Consider the following 17577-nt stretch of genomic DNA (forward strand, 5'->3'; position numbering starts at 1 on the left):
ACTTGGGACAAAATGTTGTTCAAGTTAGTTGAGTCTTGGCTAAGATAACATCTCGGGTTAATGTTCCGTTGGCTCCTTGGAGTTTTCCTTGGCGTGCACCCCAAATGCAATGCAGCTACAAAAAAATAATCAAGACTTGCTCACTGATCTGAGCAAATAATCCTCAAGAACTCAGAATAAACAGAGATTGTATTTTATACCTTCTATACAAGGCTGAAGATATTCCCCAGTTTCGGTGGTCTCATCAAGCCGTATGATGGTGTTGATGGCTTCGTTTGTACGGTCTAAAAGGGTCTTCAGGTCCATATACTCAGCCTAACATAAAAGCCACTACAACTATATCAAAAAGATTCTCCAAATGGAACACATTAATTTAAGTACAAATCTAAAATTCTCTCTATCAATTCCATAAATAGTGACATTAAATCTCACTGTTCAAAGAGGGCAATAAAAAGCAATACATAAAAACTGAGAAACAATCTTTCTTTAAACAAATATAGAAATTAAAATGTAAGAAGAAGAAACCTCAGAATTGGCTTTGGAATACATGATTTCTTCAGCTCTCAAGACAACCACAGGGAGCTTCTCTTGCCATTCTGTGTTCTTCTTGGTGGATTGACTGTGAATCTCACAAACAATCCTATATATAAAAAAAAGAATTCAAAGAAGAACTGAGCTGAAGAAACAAACAACACAAAGAAAGACATGCACACACCTATACATACACAGATAGAGATACAAAGTGAGTGAGTAAGAGAAGATGACCTGAAAATCTCTTGGATGAGCAAACCCCTCATGGGTTGGTGTCTGTCACTATGCCAAGCTCTTCTGATACAGTCGTACGGTCTTGGCCCTGGTCTCGGCATCTTTCTACCACTTTCTTTTTCTATGAGTGAGAGAGAGAGAAAAAGAGACAAAGTGAGATTGTTTTTGTCTTCCCCTCTCCTCAGTTTTTCACTTCTCTCAATAATTTGAGTGTGGGGGAGGAAGGAGATAGTCCTGTCAATTGGTCCGGTCCGGTTCGGTTTAGGGTTGCAGTTCAATAATTTACTAAATATATAACTATAGCATTCACCAAATTATCTACTCTCTGTATGTAACTGTTTGATTGATTTTTTGGACTGTGACTGGTCAAATTTAAATAGGACAACTTGCGTCTAACTTGACAAATGTGAAAGGATTGATCTGCCTTTCACATTTTAGTAGTCTCATCTCTAATGAAAAGAAAAAAAGCCGACGAATTACTTAATGCATATAGTTTCGTTTTACAAATCAGAAAAAAAAGCAAATCGTTTGGTTGAAGTAAATAAAGGAAAATCTTCAGTATTGCTTTCGTACCACTTCTAAGCCATAATTTTCTCTGACATTGAAACATTCACGATGACGACAAAACTAATAGTTTTATATACGAACTAGGATTTGATCCGCAATACGCAAGACTAAATTATAACTTATTATATTTTAAATAATAATTTTTAATTTATTAAGTTTTCGAATTTTTAATTAATTTAGAATTTTATTTAGAATTTTTTTTCTTCTTCTTACGTTTTATAAAATTTATAACCTAATTACATTAAATTTGTTATTAGATAAAATATAAAATTTTAGATGTGTTTTATTCTCTAAAATTAAACAGAGTATATGCTTATATAGTATGTTAGTGTATATTTTTATGTGTATATATATATTTTTTGGAATATTAAGAATGTATTATAGTATGTGTAATATTTTGTAGTTTATATACTTAATAATCTATAAGTTAATTTTCAAAACTATGATTAAAAATCTATAATAAATGAGATAAACTAATAGTTTTAGTGTTGGTTTTATAGTCCAAACCCGCCATGCTAGACGGGCCAGCAACATGTTCAAAGATTTTTAATCCGCAAAAACTCATCATACGAATCCCGTGAAAGTAAAAATTAGTTTTAAATACGTAATAAAAAATATTACTTTGATTAGGAATCACGCATTATTACTTTGATTAGGGAGAACTTTTTTTCAAATTTAGGGAATGTTATATTTATTTAATTAATTATCAAATTATTATTTAATGTAAATAGTAGTAGTTCCAATTTTTTTGGAAAGTTGCAATTACAGGAGACTTTATCATAATTTAATAAATAGTTAATTATAAATTAAAAAAAATGTCAATGATATGATTGTAAATAGGTTCCAATTCTAGGATTTATTTGTTATATATAGATTTACACAAATAAAATAAAATAAAATAAAAATATTGTTTCTGCCAACAAATAAAATAGAGTAAGAAGGTCTGAAAACAATAAGATTTGAAGACCCATCCTAACTTAAAAAAAACTCAGAATGAAAACCACCTAAGTGTATGTGCCTCGTCGTTAGTGTAAGGCCCAAAAAAGTCAGATTTCAAGGCCCAACTCTTATGCATGTCGGCCACGTGGACCACCGTACAGAGAAACTCGTAATCCAACCAAAGCTGTTGCCTTCCGAGACAAAAACGTTTCCTAAAACGGATAGGATTACGAAAATTCACGCAGCCACGTGATGATGTCATTTTGAAGCTATCTTATCCAACGGTTTTAATCTCTCCACGTGTATAAACTAAGGACCTCTCCCATAGATCGAATTGTTATTGAATCCTTTAATGTTAACTTTAACACTAATCAACGAATATATTCGTATTTACACAATCAGACATTATATGTGTGGGCTATGCTCTCTAGTTGATTCATTTATTACAAACTGATGAAAAGTACAAGAAATGAAAACCAAAAGAGAATTCAACTCATACTACTCTTTTTGGATAAAATAGTACCACGAGTGATCATGTTATTAGGCGAATTAGTGTGGCCAAACAAAATTTAAGAACGTTATGTATATTATTAAATGACACAAAGACTACAAAAATATATTTTTCTATATAAAGATGTAAATTTCCAAATATGAAACGCCATTGAATTGAATGAATATATTCTATAATTAGTACTCGAAATTTTAAATACTATAATTTTGCCTAATGTAAAGATGCTACAAGTTGCACCAAATCCCACTCTCTCTCACTCTAGAAACCAAAAAAAATGATACTCTCTCTCTAAAACAAAAATTAGCCAAAAGCAGTCACTGAGTTCTTTTGTTTTCCTAATCAGAGATGCTATCTCCGACGTTGTTTCCTCTCTTCTGCGCTTTGTTTCTTTGTCTTCCGGTGGCTGTCATCTTCACAATTCAGCGAGAACTCACCGGCTTTGTTTCGCCGGAGTTTGGTTTCCGCTCTCTCTCCGTCTTCTCTCTCTACTCCCGAAATGTCCCCGACTCTGCTTCTTCTCCTCCTCCGGTGGTTCTGTTTCGACAGCCGCTTCCTAAAGACGACGAGCCACTTCTACGGCTAGCTTCTCGGGTTAACCCGAATCTGCCTCCCGGTTCGACCCGGAAATTGGCTTTCATGTACTTAACGACGTCGCCTCTTCCGTTCGCGCCACTCTGGGAGATGTACTTCAGTGGAAGCTCCAAAGATCTTTACAATGTCTACGTTCACGCGGATCCGACCCGAGAATACGACCCGCCTCTCTCCGGCGTGTTCAAGAACCGGGTCATTCACTCTAAACCCTCGAGTAGACTCACACCGTCTCTAGCAGCGGCGGCGCGTCGGTTAATAGCACACGCGCTTCTCGACGATCCGTTGAACTACATGTTTGCCCTAATCTCGCCTTCGTGCGTACCGATTCGGTCCTTTGACTTCACTTACAAGACACTGGTCTCTTCTCGTAAGAGCTTCATCGAGATACTCAAAGACGAGCCGTGGAAGTTCGATAGATGGGCTGCGCGTGGGGACGAGGCCATGCTTCCGGAAGTGACGCTCGAGGAGTTCCGCATCGGGTCTCAGTTCTGGGTTCTGAAACGGAGACACGCGCGTGTGGTGGCGCGTGATCGGCGTATATGGGCTAAGTTTAACCAGACGTGCGTGCGGGAAGACACGTGCTATCCTGAAGAAAATTACTTTCCTACCCTTCTTAATATGCGGGATCCACGTGGATGTGTGCCCGCAACGCTGACTCACGTGGATTGGACAGTGAACGTCGATGGTCACCCGCGGATGTACGAGGCCGAGGAGGTCGTGCCTGAGCTGATTGAGCGGCTTAGAAAGACTCGACCGAGATACGGTGAGGACGGAATCAACGGTTCAGAATGGTCTGCGGTTGAGCGGATGGATCCGTTTCTGTTCGCTAGGAAGTTTTCTCCGGATGCTCTCGAGCCGTTGTTTGGTATGGCTAGAACCGTCTTGTTCAATGACTCAGCTGGAGGTGTGTGAGTGACTGAGTGTGTGTGAATGGTTTTCTCTCTAATGGCATTGTTGTAAATTCAGTTTTAGTTATAGTAAGTAATTGTAATTTTAAAAATAGGTAGTTGGGATCGAAATAACGAAAACCCAAGTCTACCATTATCTTAGAGTAAAGTATAGTACTCGTCCTAGTCGACATCTCATCCTTTTTAGCAGATCGTTGCACATATTAAAACCTTACCATTTCACTGTTACGGAAGATATTTATATGAACAGTTGACAGAGAAAAGATAGATATTTAATAATTAATAGAGCCATGAAAGTGATGTCTGTTTTGACTTTACACTGGATTTATGCTAAGAGGGAAACTAGGAAAATGAAATGGATAAATGTACAGTTTCAAATTTATCACTAAATACTATCGAAAGATTTAATTACATAGGGGTAGGACTAGTATAAGTTTGCGCTTGCGGAAGATGGGGCTTAGATTCGTCAACACTCGAGTTTGGCTGTCGCTTAAAGACCACACACCCATGATCATCGTCTTCGCCTCGTGCTCTTTTTGTCCTTTCACTTTTTTCAATGAAATTACAAAAAGTTGACAACTACAAGTCTATACAACTACAAGCCATGAATCGCGTGATAGACAGTTAAAGAATAAAATTGCATCTCGGTGACTTTCTTTCGTTGGTGAATTTAATTTTCATGGTTTAGGGGTTAGAGATTACGATTCTGCTGAGAAAACACTTCAGAATACCAAATCAATTTATCTCATTCATGAAAGTAATAGAACGAATATGAGCACACATGCACGTGTTGAGCTCCCTCGAAATTTTGTGTTGATTTTGAGTGCATCAATACTGAAGGTTCAGCAATCCACTAATTAGACCTTTAGTTCAAGATATTTTACAAGAGAAAGAATATTCGACTATAAAAGAGATGCGACGATGAAATGGTTAATGTTCTTTATTGTCTTCCTCTGTTTTGTGGAGCAAGCGAGTTATGGCTTGTTGCGTACAAGAAACCATGATATTGATAGGGGAGGGGTTCCTTTTGCTTCTTTCGAGTTAGCTTTCTTTGATGGTTAATACATGTAGAGAATTTCATTGTTACAAAAACGCTATCATATTTTGGTTACATTTCCAAACTTTTAATACATACAACATCAATACGGAAGTACTATGAAAAGGGAACATCAAATAATGGCTTTCCTTCTATCAGTTTTATAGTTCTATGTTTCAAGAAACTTTATACTTCACAAGTTTTTCATCAGTCAATTATCTCTTATAGGGTCCAGTAACTCATAGATGATAGATGCATTTCTACCATTCAATTATTGGACATGCGAGTTTACTCGTGATTATCCAATGTCAAAGGTCGACTTTTGTCTTGCAATATGCTGAGTTTTAATCCAGATGATGACATATCAAAGACAGTTCATAAAGCACTAGATCAAAAGTCCAAGTCATTAATTTGTTAGCTTGTGTGTGTGTATGAAGCGACTAGATATTATTTTATCGTGCTACATGCCTATATCTATGCCTGTTGTTATCAAATATTGGAGTTTTCGATACAAAGATAAAAAAAAATGTTTTTGGGGACCAAGTGATTGATTTTAACGAGTCAATTTAAACGGTCCATTATCTTCACTAGAAACATGAAATATGCTTATTGGATATGCCCATTCCAATATCCCATGACCCATGTTAATAAGGTACATTGTGTCATCGTCAATAAGATCCAACAATGTTAGAAAATGCCTCCTATGCACAATGTTTCACGAATCAAATTTCATGAAGAGAACTTCGATTACAGTTTCATGAAATTTGATTACAGTGTTCTATAATTACTTCTTCCTAAAGTAATATGAACAAATAATAAATGCTTCCATATTAATCCAGAAAGCGACAAATACGGTTGACCACCTGATAGTTATTTTTACCTATCGTTAGCTTTCACCCACTAAAACCAAACCTAACCAAGCTAAGTTAAGAACTACTGTACAAAGAAACAACAAATGTATAAATGCATTATTAATCAATACTCAAAAGAGGCAAAGTCTCACAAGTTCAATAACAGGAGGCAAGATCAGGAAACATACAAGAAGAAACCAGATTATAACACATCTACATTGGTCGAAAAATATATGTAATAAAAAAAAAAAAAACAAAATGAATGAAATCAGTAAGGGTTGTTGTAGTAATACCCCATAGGCGGCGGTCCCATCCCGTTAACCGGTGGCATCCCATAAGGCATTGCGGTTGGGGCTGGACTCATCTTGGCCAAACTAGCTTGACCTCTCATTCCTTCTTGCTGATATTGCTGCCATAACTGCTGCTCCTGAGTCAAGAGATATTGCTTTTTGTCCATCTCAGCCATTTGCACGTATGAAGGAGGCGGAATGGTCAAGGACGCAGCGAAAGGGTCTTGGTTCACTTGCTGAACGGTTCCATCTGGTGCAGGGAGTGCTAGTATATGACTGTTTTTACCCGGTAAAGGAAGCGCTACGCTGCTTGAACTTCCACCGGTTAACTCTGAGGTGCTAACGTGTTGTCTAACAGCTCCTTGATCGTACATCAAATTGAGTAACAACGGATCTAAACCACCACCCATTGCGGCTTTCTGATTTTCAAGATTACTAGCTGTCTCGACCAATGCCAGTTCCCAATCAGCCTTCCCAATCTCTGCAGCTGGATTCTGCCAAGCCGATGTCACGCCGTTATCAGAAGGGAAAGCTTCCCATTTGCCGTTGTTACCTGGCGGACCCGCAAAAAGAGCGAGAGCAAACTTGTTCCCTTGCTCATCACCAGTGACATTATCTTCTCTCAAGTTGACTAGATCTTCCATTACTTGTGGTTGCTGCGGTTTAGGCTCTGGTGCAGGTGGAGGTGGAGGAGTGTAATTCTCTGGAGGAGGAAGCGCTTTGATCTCATTCATATCAACAGCTGGCTCTTCCACCGGAGCAGCAGCAGGAGGAGGAGCTTCTATCTCTTTCCGCTCAGGACTTTTGCCCCTCTTGGCTCTGTCTCTCACAAACTCTTCTAGTGTCTCCAACAGCTTGCTCGTGATCCTCTGAACCTCAGGGTACTCAGAAGATCTCGCCACGCCAGTGTCCTTACACCAATGATAAAACGCAATGAGCTCATCAATCTGTTTAGCGGAACTAGCATAAGCATCAAAGGCCTTAACACAATCAGTATACTCCATATCGAAAAACTTATCAAGCAGAACAGCCAAGACCTCACAGATGTCAGCGTAAAGCCTAAAACTTTCTTTCACAACCGGGTACATAGCAATCAAGATCATCCTGCTGTTTTTAGCTAAACCAGTAGGCCGACAAGATAAAAACCGATCAAGCAGCCTCTGCAAATGACCCATCTTTCCAAAAATCCTCTCAGGTGTCATCTCTCTTAAAGGAGTAACTGATTTCTTCTCGTCTCTCCCTCCTCCAATCTCATTCATATCTCCAAAAGAACGAGACCTCTTAGGCATACCAAAACCATTACCACTCTCGTAATCATAACTTCTTGGAGGAGGAGACCTAAAATCATCCCTAAACCGACCATAACCATCATCACCATTGCTTTGATGACTACTACTACCACCAGAACCACCACCATTTTTCCCTTTTCTCTCAAAAAGAGCCAATTCAAGCCTCTGATCCAAGTAACTAGCATACGTTCTAACGAAAGCAGAGTGATCCCAAGAGCTAGAATGAGCCTCATCACGAAAATCAGACATGTTAAGAATCCTAGTACCTCGTCTCGTAGCGTGAAGGATCTCTTCTTGAAAGAGAGGATCACCTTCGTTAAGAAGACGGTGAACGAGCATAAGAGCCTTGAGAGCAACGATCCAGTCACGTGTCTTTTTGAGACGACGTGAGACGGAGGCGACACAGGCGTGGACGTAACCACGAGAGAGTGAAGTAAGGCTAAGGATCTCGCGGATGTACTTCTCACTAGATTGATCGTCGTCGTGGCTTGTAGCTTTAACGATCGCAACTTCCAGATCTGGAGCAAGGTTGCTAGCTACCTTCGCTATGCCGATGCTGGTCTGATCCTTGACAACTCCGATCGCTTTACGCATGCTCAGCGCCATGATTCCACTAACTCACGGATTCGGATTGTTCAAACCAAAAAAAAAAAAAGAGCCGATTTGGTTGAGAAATTGATGGAGGAGAGTCCAATGAATGAATTGAACTGTTCAATTATAATGAAATACCGATTCGCTAGATCTGCGGGAGATGAGATGAAGTAGTCGCCGGCGTCGGAAGAGACGGAGACGGGATCTGAGATCTATGAAGAAGGGTGTGAAGATCTATATAGATTGAGGTCTCTCTAAGAAGGGTGTCAGATTCGCCGAACCAGTCAAAATGAAGTGTCTAAAAGACAAGACAGACAATTTATTTTAACAAGAGAGAGTTAAGAGAGTCCAAGGTGACGTGGACTGATAAGAGCCGTCGGATCTGATCTGCAGTGGAAGGAAGGAGTTGCGAAGGTTTTTGGTTTGTGACCGAGATTGACGGTGTATTTGTCCGAGACTCTCTCGACTCGAATCTCTCAAGTCTGAACACTGATCTGATCGTATCGGTCAGTGAATGATATTGTCCTTTTTTTTTTTTTTGTCATTAAAATCATCTTTAATTTTTGCTGTCAAAAAATAAATAAATAAACATTTTCAGTTTTTAGTGGGAAATATTGGATCGTCTTTATACAAAAGTATTAAATTTCTTTTGCCACAAATTATTTTAGTTACTTTAATGATGTTAAACTTATGGTCTTATTTTATGCGATATTTAAATATAATTTTTAAAAGCTTACTATTTTATTCGCTAATATCTTAATTTAACTTACATATTTTAAGCTAAGATCAATCATAATTTTTTTACTTTGAAGCTTCTTAAATTGGATATACGACATGGAAATCAGTAGCATGGTTTCTGCAACCATCACATTCTTATGTTTTTTTTCTGGTTTTCTCTCAATCAAACAAGTCTCTAAAGATTTTCAATTCCATAAACCACAAAAGTCTAGGTTCGCTAGCTAGTCACTGACAACTCATGAATTCTTATAGGCTTCTGACATTTCTTTAGTTTTTCGTCCATGTCTACGTCCATGTTTAGCCATGATTACTGATAGCAAGTTAGCAATAATCCACTAAATTGAGTTCTAAAGGTAGAATAATAGAGAAAATCGAAATTCTGATAGACATTTTAATTACAAAGTAAAATAATGATTGTCCGCATTGAACTTTTCTCTATCTTTTAAAACAAAAGTCTTGTATATGCACACGGACGATCCCTAATAATTGATATTCGATGAACAGATTCCGCAAAGATCCTACGAAACCAAAACAGTTGAATTTAGTCAGTCAACCATCTCCTAATAACTTTTTTCCTTGAAGTTCTTCTATTTTGAAATCAAAAGGGAAGCAATAAATACAGAGAAGTAAACGTCTACCTCCATGGAACATCCCCTGGTAGTAGCCAGTCACCCTCTTTCCCTTGGAAGATGAATGCATAGTTTGTATCTTCTCTCTCACAGTCTTCATCTGATCAATTACATTCAATTGTACGAAAGATTAATCCTTAGAGGTTATGTTCTGTTTTCAAGTGTTTATATATTTTAGTTTACTTAATTAGTAGTTTAGTACTCACATTGGGTAAACATGGTGATCAAGGAGTCAGTGAGGGACTCGTAGGAGTTGAAAAGCTTGATATCCACCTTCCTTGCTATTGCCACACCATCCATCTTAACCTTTACATACATTGATGATCTCGATGATATCGTCGATGATGATCCAACGCTTTCAACTGTAGCCATTCGATTGTTCATCACTGCAGTGATCCTCCTACCATGATGATGATATGGGCAATGATGGTGATTACGACTATGACGATGATGATAACTACGATACTTTATCATACATGATTTTACTGGTGGCCATCCCACGACTTCGCTATTTTCCTCCTCACTAGATTATCAAAATTAATTAAATGTTTATCAAATTTTATAAATCATGCCTCCCCAGTCCCCATTGGGTTAACTACAACATCTTAAGATTTTATTTATCTTTTAATAACAACAATCTTTAGGTTTTTGAGAAACTTAGAAGTCAATTTATTATAGATTTAGTAATGGTAGATGTAATTACTTTAACCTAATATAGTTAGGTACTCACTCGTATACAGTCGAAGACTCGGATTCCAAAGGATCTTCGTCTTCCTCGTTGGGCCGGTCATTCAAGGCAAACACACTTGGTTTTGGCACATAACAATCTTCTTCGATATTCGACCTAAACGTCGCCTCAAAATGCAGTTTTTCGCTATCCAAACGAGAGGCAGTACTAACGTCGAAGGCACAATGCTTGTTGAGGTCAAAGTCAAACCCTAACTTTGAAGAGTTAGTATGAGGCGAAAGAGAGAGACCAAGATCCAACTCCATTTCTATTAATGCAGCTTTGTCTTTGATGAAAAGAAAAGTTTGTGTCCTTTTGTTATTGGCTTTGGGAGAAGGTTGTGTACGTAGGTTGGTGCTTAATTAGAGGATCATGGGTATTCCCTATTTATAGTAAAAGGAAAGGGGACAAAAGTCAAGGAGGGATCCATGGCTTTATCATAAAAATATACATAAGTATAATATATATGTAACTCACTAAGTCACACATATATATAATCTAAAGAACTTAAGTAAGTAACCAAACAAATATTAGAATGCCAATAATTTTTCTTGTTGAATCCTGAATTATATCAGTTCACATATTTTCATGGACCAAAATATACAATATACGGTTGACTTAGCTAGAAAAAATCTTATCTTTATCCTCAGTTTCATCGTATATAAATTCAACAGTATTGAAAATACATTCACATAACTGATGAATAAGAGACAAAAAAAGGTATTTATCTCAACCATTTTCTTTCTTGTGTAACGCGTAAAAAATCGTCCGAATTAAGTTTAATTTTATCCAAATTCACTAATTATTATCATCCTAAATATATATGTAGAAAATTAAAGGGGGATGTTAAAGAGTTTTGAATTGTTTATTTTTTCCTATCATATATAGAATTTATGGCTTTCACGTTAAGCGAAAGGTAGTGAGGAAGTTGCAAGTTCTCTCCCAAACGAAAAAAAAGAGAGCAGGAAGTCTTTTGAGCGAGAAGTAATGACTTCCGACATCGATTAAGTTTGGGTCGGCCAATATCCCAACATTGATGCGAACATATTTTCAATTATTTTATCTCAATTCTTATGCTATTCTAATTTAAACACATTTTATATATACTGTTTTTATATCCAACATCAATCTTATCTTAACTAAGATCACTTTTTCTAACACTAATAAAGTAATAGGTTAAAATTTGAATTATAACATGACAATAACATAATTACAAACGACAATACTTTAAAATTCTAGTCATTAGATAATTTGCTAGTGCAGAAATCAAAGAGTGTGAAAAGATCAGAAGAATATAAACCGAAGCATTGACCAGCAATTTGTTGCTAACTTTGGTATACTGGCGTCACTAATTCAATTTTGTCTCAATAATCCAATCAACAATACTTAAATAGAAAATCAAAGCAGGTACTAAAAAACATGATAAAAGTACATGTATACTAAGGAAAAAGAAGGACTTGTCAAAGGTCACATGATTCAACGAATTTAGCCTCCAACATCAAACCAACACAAATATTATTAATAGACAAGTTTGGTTAATGTTGGAACGGACAACGCCCCATATTTTTGTTTACATTCTATGTTTCTAATTTTAAATTATGGGTTTCGCACGGAAATAGTGGAATTTAAGAATCTTTTTATCCAATAATATGATTTGAAATACTTCAATTTAGTAGCAAACTCTGATTTTTTTATTTAAAAATTTCCTTTTAAGAGACAACTATCACTAGATAGCTTGATTCACTATACAAATTTTGAGTACTTCACCAGTTGCAAATATATGGGACAGAGTTTGATTAACTTTTGAATAAGTGAAGTGTTTGTCTATCCAGAGTATGGAGTTACACTACCATATTTGGGAAGGAACAATTTACTATTTGGTCGAGCCGAATTAGTTAATACTTAATAGTAATACCAACAAAAATATTAAAAATAAACAACAACAAAGACTAGGAAATTACAGTGAATAAAGGTTAGAAAGATAGTAATTGTATTGGTTCAACTTTTTAATAGTCTTCTATTTCTTTTACTTTAATATTATATACTTATATTTATGTTGTGAGCATGACATTGACATATGCTTTGTTTCTCTTTAAGATTAAATACTGTTGGTAAATGGATAGATGCTAGGCCTATAACACCAATATTGTAACTTAACCCACAACCTCTTCTAAGAAATAATTTCGTAAGATATGAATTTGGATTTACGAAAGTGACTATCGAGTATGAAGGTCTAGATCACATATTAATAATAAAATTTGGTTGGTCTCTTCATGTTTTCTAGATCAACCAAGCAGATGAGAGGAGGGGGAAATATCAACGTGAATGTCACGTGTACAGAGTCGTGCGTGCGTGACTACTCGTGCCGTAGTGTCGGGTCGACCACTGAAGTTATGGGCCTTAAAAGTTGAAGGACCATATGGCTGGCTCTTGTGGGAACCACTTTACACTTAGTCTAGCTCGTGGGATCGATCTTCTTTTGTTATTATTTTATATAGAAGAAAAACAGCAAAACTTATCAAACGGCAAAGAGAATATTCACTGCAATTTTCTTATTTTTTATTTTATGTTGTTGTTGATGATGTTGTAAAATTGTAAAATTATCATATATGTTTTGCTGCAATATCCCTGTAATAGAAAAAAAAAAAGAAATATAATAATAGTCACCTAATATACCGACAACAAACCTAATCGAATTGAAAATCCAAGATCTATAAAATTGAAAAGTCTTTTGAGATATAAAGATGCACGTGGGAGGAAACGGTAAAGGATAGAAAGTGTTTGTTTGGGGGGACAAACAAAGTGTTAGGAAAAGGGGAAGTGAATGAGAGTCTCTCTGTAAACTCAAAAAAACACATATGTAGAACAAGGTTTGAGTGCTGTTCGGGACAGCTTTGCCTTGATATCTTGTCTTCATCAAGTTGTAAATGCCAAAGTCTTATCTTGTTTCTTCTATGTCTCCTCAACTACTGTTTTACGAACCGTACCACAAAATCTTCCCCATTCATGCATATTCATTGAATTTGGTATGAGATTGTGTTGATGATTATCTACCATATTAGTTTATAGTACTAGGGTTTAAAATCATTTCACTACAATTTCAAATCAATCATAGTACTGACCACTATAAAAGCACTAAACTAAGATCAGCCGACTCTTAGTCCTAGTTTTAAAATCTCTCATTTTTTTCAACTAGAGAAGGTTATCTTTCTTATACTTGCTAACCACTTTTTTTCAACAATATCTAATCGAAGCATAACAATTTGACAAAAAATATAATTAAAAGAGGGAAAAAATTACTTTTCATAATCCAAAGTGCACGTTGGGATATGTAATAGTACTATAGTAGTAGAAGCATAGAACAGGCTTAGGATATAATTTAAAATGGGCTTTAATATAATTGGGCCTTGACCCACGAGAAGAAAAAACACGTGACATTTTCCCACTTTGATAATGATTGCCAAAAACAGAGGTGTTTTTTAATTTTTCCCGTGTCTTTTACGGTCAGTTCGGTGACGCAAATTTCTCCGGTGCGGTAGGCGGTTGGAGGAGAACAGAGAGACGGCGAACGAAGAAGAAGACGAAGAGCGTGGAGAGAGTCTACCTCTCTCAACGACGATGAGGAATACTAACCCTGTTCTTCCGGTTTCCGATCCTCCTCTCGCCGGCGAGGATGATATCGACGGTAAAGGTGTCGACGATCGGCTTTTTAAAGGGTCCGCCATGACCAAACGTGGCGCTTACGCTGCTCTTTCTTACATGGCCTGTGCTGGTAATTTCCTCTATTTCACGCGTTTTCGAGTAGATAGATAGAGTAAAGGTCCAGTTCTCGGATTCGATTCCCTTAGATTCCGTAGTTCCTGGTTAAATCCAATTTCTGATCTCTCCTGAGATTGATGCAATAGTCCGTGACGAAGATTGAGATTTGTTTGCTCTGTTAATGTTCATTCATTTCGAATCTATTCGTTCTACGGTATGTACATCCGTATCTATATAATTTAGTGATCTTGCATACACAATCGCGTTGATGAGTACTCTAGGGAAATCTCATTGTGTAGTTGTTGTTATAATGTGGCAAATATGAATATGGTTCACTGTTTTGATGTTTAATCAGATGTGTCTTCAAATTTATGTATTGGCATTGACATTTTTTTTTTTTCTGTTGCTGTTAATTCACAGTTATGCTAGTGCTGTTCAATAAAGCAGCTCTATCTTCCTACGAGTTCCCGTGTGTAAACGTTATCACGTTATTCCAGGTTTAGTTCAGTGATTCTCTTTTGCAGTGTCACTTATTCTCTTTGGCAATGTATGAATTAGCTTGACACTTTTGTTTCCGCAGATGGTTTCCTCTAGCTTGTTTTTATATGCTTTGAGACGAAGGAGGATCATCTCTTTCACAGCTGCTGATTCTTTTTCTATTGATAATGCCTCGACTTTTGTGCCATTGAAGACATTGCTTCACACCCTTCCTCTAGCAATTTCCTATCTTCTGTACATGGTAACCATTTTATTGCCAATCTTAGCAATAATTTTGCTGTTTTTTGGGTTTTGCAAGTAGTGATTGATCACGAATTTGTTTGATGTATATCTCCTGAAAGCTAGCTTCTATGGCATCTGTTAGAGGGGTAAATGTTCCCATGTATACCACGCTTAGACGCACTACGGTGGCATTTACTATGGTGATTGAGTACATGCTCACTGGTCAGAGATATACTCGTTCTATCATTGGAAGGTGAATCACAGTTTATTCATACTACTTTCTGGTTGTACATAATGGATATCTATTGTCTACTCAAGTCAAAAAAATTCCATAAGTGTTCAGATTCTGAGTTTAATAGTATCCTTTAGGAAGGAATAAATCCTTGTTTTTGATCAAAATAGACAAGACTTAAGATTGAGGAGTATTTCAGAGATAATGGTAGCCTTATGCTTATTCTGTATGTTACATGTCTTAGAGGCATATGTGAATCCAGCTGATGTAATTACGTGATATGGTATATTGTCTATCAGTTAAAAGTAATATTACCTATAAAACGAGAATCATGGAAGTTGATCCTTATATGCACTACTAAGCTCTTGTAAAATTGATGTCAGTGTCGGCGTCATCATACTTGGCGCATTGTTTGCTGGAGCTAGGGACTTGTCGTTTGACTTTTATGGATATGGCGTTGTTTTCCTAGCCAACATAGCAACAGCAGTATATCTAGCAACCATTGCCCGGACTGGTGCACTAGTCACCTGTTTTCTGCATAAATTGTTTTACTACTTTTTCTCCTGCCATTTTGGAATCTTTCTTACTTAAGTCTATGTCTGTTTCTCCAGGGAAATCAAGTGGCTTGAATAGCTTTGGCCTTATGTGGTGCAATGGTAATCTGAACAGATTACAAAATTGACCTAAACTCCTAAGACTTCCTTTGAATTTGTGAGATTTTCAATTATAGGAATCATATGCGGACCAATATTGATGATTTGGACATTTATTTGCGGTGACTTGGAGAAGACAATTAACTTTCCTCATCTTTTATCTCCTGGTTTCATGGTACATCAAATCAGTATCTGCTATATATCTGTCCACTTTTGTGTTTGTGATACTGATGATTTCGTTTCCTGTTATGTTGTCACCCAGGTTGTGTTACTCTGCTCGTGTGTGCTGGCTTTCTTCTTAAACTACAGCATTTTCCTTAACACCACTCTCAACTCGGCTCTCACGCAGACAATTTGTGGCAATATGAAGGTAAGTTTCACTTTATAATATCTCCTGTACAAAAGAAAGTGTGAATCTAATCTGCCAAGGAGAAGAATTCTTTAATGACTCCTGAGAGGTAGTACATACATCATGCATCTTAATGATGGGACTTGTAAATTTCTGCTTTGAGGTCTTTTTGTGGCTTATGATTTGACAACTGCAAGCAAAAACTTTGAACTCTATATCATCGTTGCAGGATCTATTCACGGTTGGACTAGGCTGGATGGTCTTTGGTGGACTCCCATTTGACCTGGTAATGTCCCATTTAGTTTTGTTTTTTGTCAAAAGAAATTTTAATCGCCATCTACGTTTGGCTACATCTCAATACCTTTTTATTTTGGTTCATTCACGCAGATGAACGTGATTGGACAGATTCTTGGTTTCTTTGGGTCTGGTTTATATGCATATTATAAGATCATTGGGAGGTAACAACTCCAAAACAAAGAAAGAAGATCCAATAAAAAATTGAGTGGCCTAGTGATCGTAAAGGCTAATTAGTTTAAGGAAAAGTTGTTGACCAGTAATGTTCAAGTGGAGATATAGTGTTCAGCTTTGGTTTTTTGGAGGTGACTTTAGAGTAGTATTAATAATGCGAGGCCTAATTTTTTGAACTGTAGTGTCTTGTTCTTCTTCAGTTTTCTACAAGGCGAAACATAATTGGATTATGGACAAAACTGATTTTTGTATTATTTTGGAACTCAGATTAAACTACTGCTTCTTTTGGCAATGTACATATACCTTTGCCAAATCTATGTAAAGGGTTCGATATAACGGTGATTTTAATGAATGGTGCAACGTTTCTGCGCAAAAAACTAAACGGGAAACGAAGCAAAAAATTACTGTGGCGGTTAAAATTGGAAAAGATCTGAAAAAATGAGAACACACCCAGTGGGACTCGAACCCACAATCGCTTGATTAGAAGTCAAGCGCCTTATCCATTAGGCCATGGGTGCTTGTTGGTATGTTATTCTACTTCTAGCTTATATTATATAGTATTGGTTTATGCATTGATGTTGATGTTGCTACATCTTCAAAAGCAAAACATTCTCGCCGGTAAAAAGGAGGCTGGAAAAAGCAGAGATCCCTTAACCATGATTCCCTTCAAAGTATCTTTCCTCATCCTCATCATCTTCCCATGGTATCAATCTTCCAGTCGGACCCAACTCCAGCTCTGATTAATCCTACTCCTGCGCCAACAAACTTGGAAGTGGATGTATTAGCGCCCAAGGAAAAAATCATATTTTTTTTTCTTTAATCTATGGACGTTCCACGCCGCTCTTTCGCTGCGTCTCTCTCGCCTCTCCGGCTGATCGATGGACTCCCGCGTCGGAGGAGTTTCAATTATAATCAAATGCCTGAAGAGCCCATCAAACTCACTGTTCTCAAGCTTGATGGATCT

The 17577-nt window shown here is 37.0% G+C and overlaps 6 protein-coding genes and 1 non-coding gene across 8 annotated transcripts in view; 3 read left to right on the forward strand and 4 right to left on the reverse strand.

Moving 5' to 3' along the window:
- The window catches only part of LOC104721601, an 8456-nt gene extending 7458 nt beyond the window's left edge, over window positions 1-998 (reverse strand). Inside the window, exons 1-4 of the mRNA XM_010439624.2 lie at window positions 766-998; window positions 526-640; window positions 201-315; window positions 15-115 (exon numbers count right to left, since the gene is read on the reverse strand). Coding sequence (XP_010437926.1) covers window positions 15-115; window positions 201-315; window positions 526-640; window positions 766-866 — 432 coding nt within the window. The 5' untranslated portion in view covers window positions 867-998. The remainder of the gene's footprint in view (window positions 1-14; window positions 116-200; window positions 316-525; window positions 641-765) is intronic.
- On the forward strand, window positions 2944-4495 carry LOC104721602. Its single transcript, XM_010439625.2, has one exon. The coding sequence runs from the start codon at window positions 3128-3130 to the stop codon at window positions 4283-4285; it is 1158 nt and encodes a 385-aa protein (XP_010437927.1). The 5' UTR covers window positions 2944-3127; the 3' UTR covers window positions 4286-4495.
- On the reverse strand, window positions 6263-8814 carry LOC104721604 (probable clathrin assembly protein At4g32285). Its single transcript, XM_010439626.2, has 2 exons — window positions 8477-8814; window positions 6263-8360 (listed from the first exon to the last, which is right to left on the reverse strand). Exon 2 carries the CDS (start codon window positions 8351-8353, stop codon window positions 6437-6439), a length of 1917 nt encoding a protein of 638 aa, XP_010437928.1. The 5' UTR covers window positions 8354-8360; window positions 8477-8814; the 3' UTR covers window positions 6263-6436.
- Window positions 9436-10838, reverse strand: LOC104721605 (auxin-responsive protein IAA29-like). 2 transcript variants are annotated; one of them, XM_010439629.2, is made up of 4 exons: window positions 10436-10838; window positions 9912-10105; window positions 9715-9805; window positions 9436-9594 (listed from the first exon to the last, which is right to left on the reverse strand). In XM_010439629.2, the coding sequence occupies exons 1-4, from the start codon at window positions 10696-10698 to the stop codon at window positions 9519-9521; spliced, it is 624 nt and encodes a 207-aa protein (XP_010437931.1). In that variant the 5' UTR covers window positions 10699-10838; the 3' UTR covers window positions 9436-9518. The 2 variants fall into 2 exon arrangements, with proteins under 2 accessions (XP_010437931.1, XP_010437929.1); XM_010439627.2 differs by having other exon boundaries at window positions 9912-10228.
- LOC104721606 (UDP-N-acetylglucosamine/UDP-glucose/GDP-mannose transporter-like) lies at window positions 13913-16928 on the forward strand. The gene is made up of 10 exons (XM_010439631.2): window positions 13913-14204; window positions 14612-14688; window positions 14772-14930; window positions 15031-15164; window positions 15527-15657; window positions 15755-15799; window positions 15874-15971; window positions 16059-16166; window positions 16375-16431; window positions 16533-16928. The coding sequence occupies exons 1-10, from the start codon at window positions 14051-14053 to the stop codon at window positions 16605-16607; spliced, it is 1038 nt and encodes a 345-aa protein (XP_010437933.1). The 5' UTR covers window positions 13913-14050; the 3' UTR covers window positions 16608-16928.
- On the reverse strand, window positions 17059-17131 carry TRNAR-UCU. The gene has a single exon. It is a non-coding gene; the product is annotated as a tRNA-Arg (tRNA).
- Window positions 17224-17577, forward strand: part of LOC104721607 — a 1731-nt gene continuing 1377 nt past the window's right edge. The window contains exon 1 of the mRNA XM_010439632.2: window positions 17224-17577. This exon is cut by the window's right edge and continues 4 nt beyond it. Within this exon, the coding sequence (XP_010437934.1) occupies window positions 17437-17577 (141 nt within the window). The 5' untranslated portion in view covers window positions 17224-17436.

Source organism: Camelina sativa, chromosome 11, assembly GCF_000633955.1.
Source record: "Camelina sativa cultivar DH55 chromosome 11, Cs, whole genome shotgun sequence".
NCBI lineage: Eukaryota > Viridiplantae > Streptophyta > Magnoliopsida > Brassicales > Brassicaceae > Camelina > Camelina sativa.

Bases quoted from the DNA above. Each gene is read 5' to 3' on its own strand.
- LOC104721602 (XM_010439625.2), top strand. From the start codon at position 3,128: ATGCTATCTCCGACGTTGTTTCCTCTCTTCTGCGCTTTGTTTCTTTGT.
- LOC104721604 (XM_010439626.2), bottom strand. From the start codon at position 8,353: ATGGCGCTGAGCATGCGTAAAGCGATCGGAGTTGTCAAGGATCAGACC.
- LOC104721605 (XM_010439627.2), bottom strand. From the start codon at position 10,698: ATGGAGTTGGATCTTGGTCTCTCTCTTTCGCCTCATACTAACTCTTCA. The intron at 9,806-9,911 runs GTGAGTACTAAA...GTAATTGATCAG, and splicing joins GATCACCATGTTTACCCAAT to ATGAAGACTGTGAGAGAGAA. The intron at 9,595-9,714 runs GTAGACGTTTAC...TTGGTTTCGTAG, and splicing joins CCAGGGGATGTTCCATGGAG to GATCTTTGCGGAATCTGTTC.
- LOC104721606 (XM_010439631.2), top strand. From the start codon at position 14,051: ATGAGGAATACTAACCCTGTTCTTCCGGTTTCCGATCCTCCTCTCGCC. The intron at 15,658-15,754 runs GTGCACTAGTCA...CTGTTTCTCCAG, and splicing joins AGCAACCATTGCCCGGACTG to GGAAATCAAGTGGCTTGAAT. The intron at 15,972-16,058 runs GTACATCAAATC...GTTGTCACCCAG, and splicing joins TTTTATCTCCTGGTTTCATG to GTTGTGTTACTCTGCTCGTG.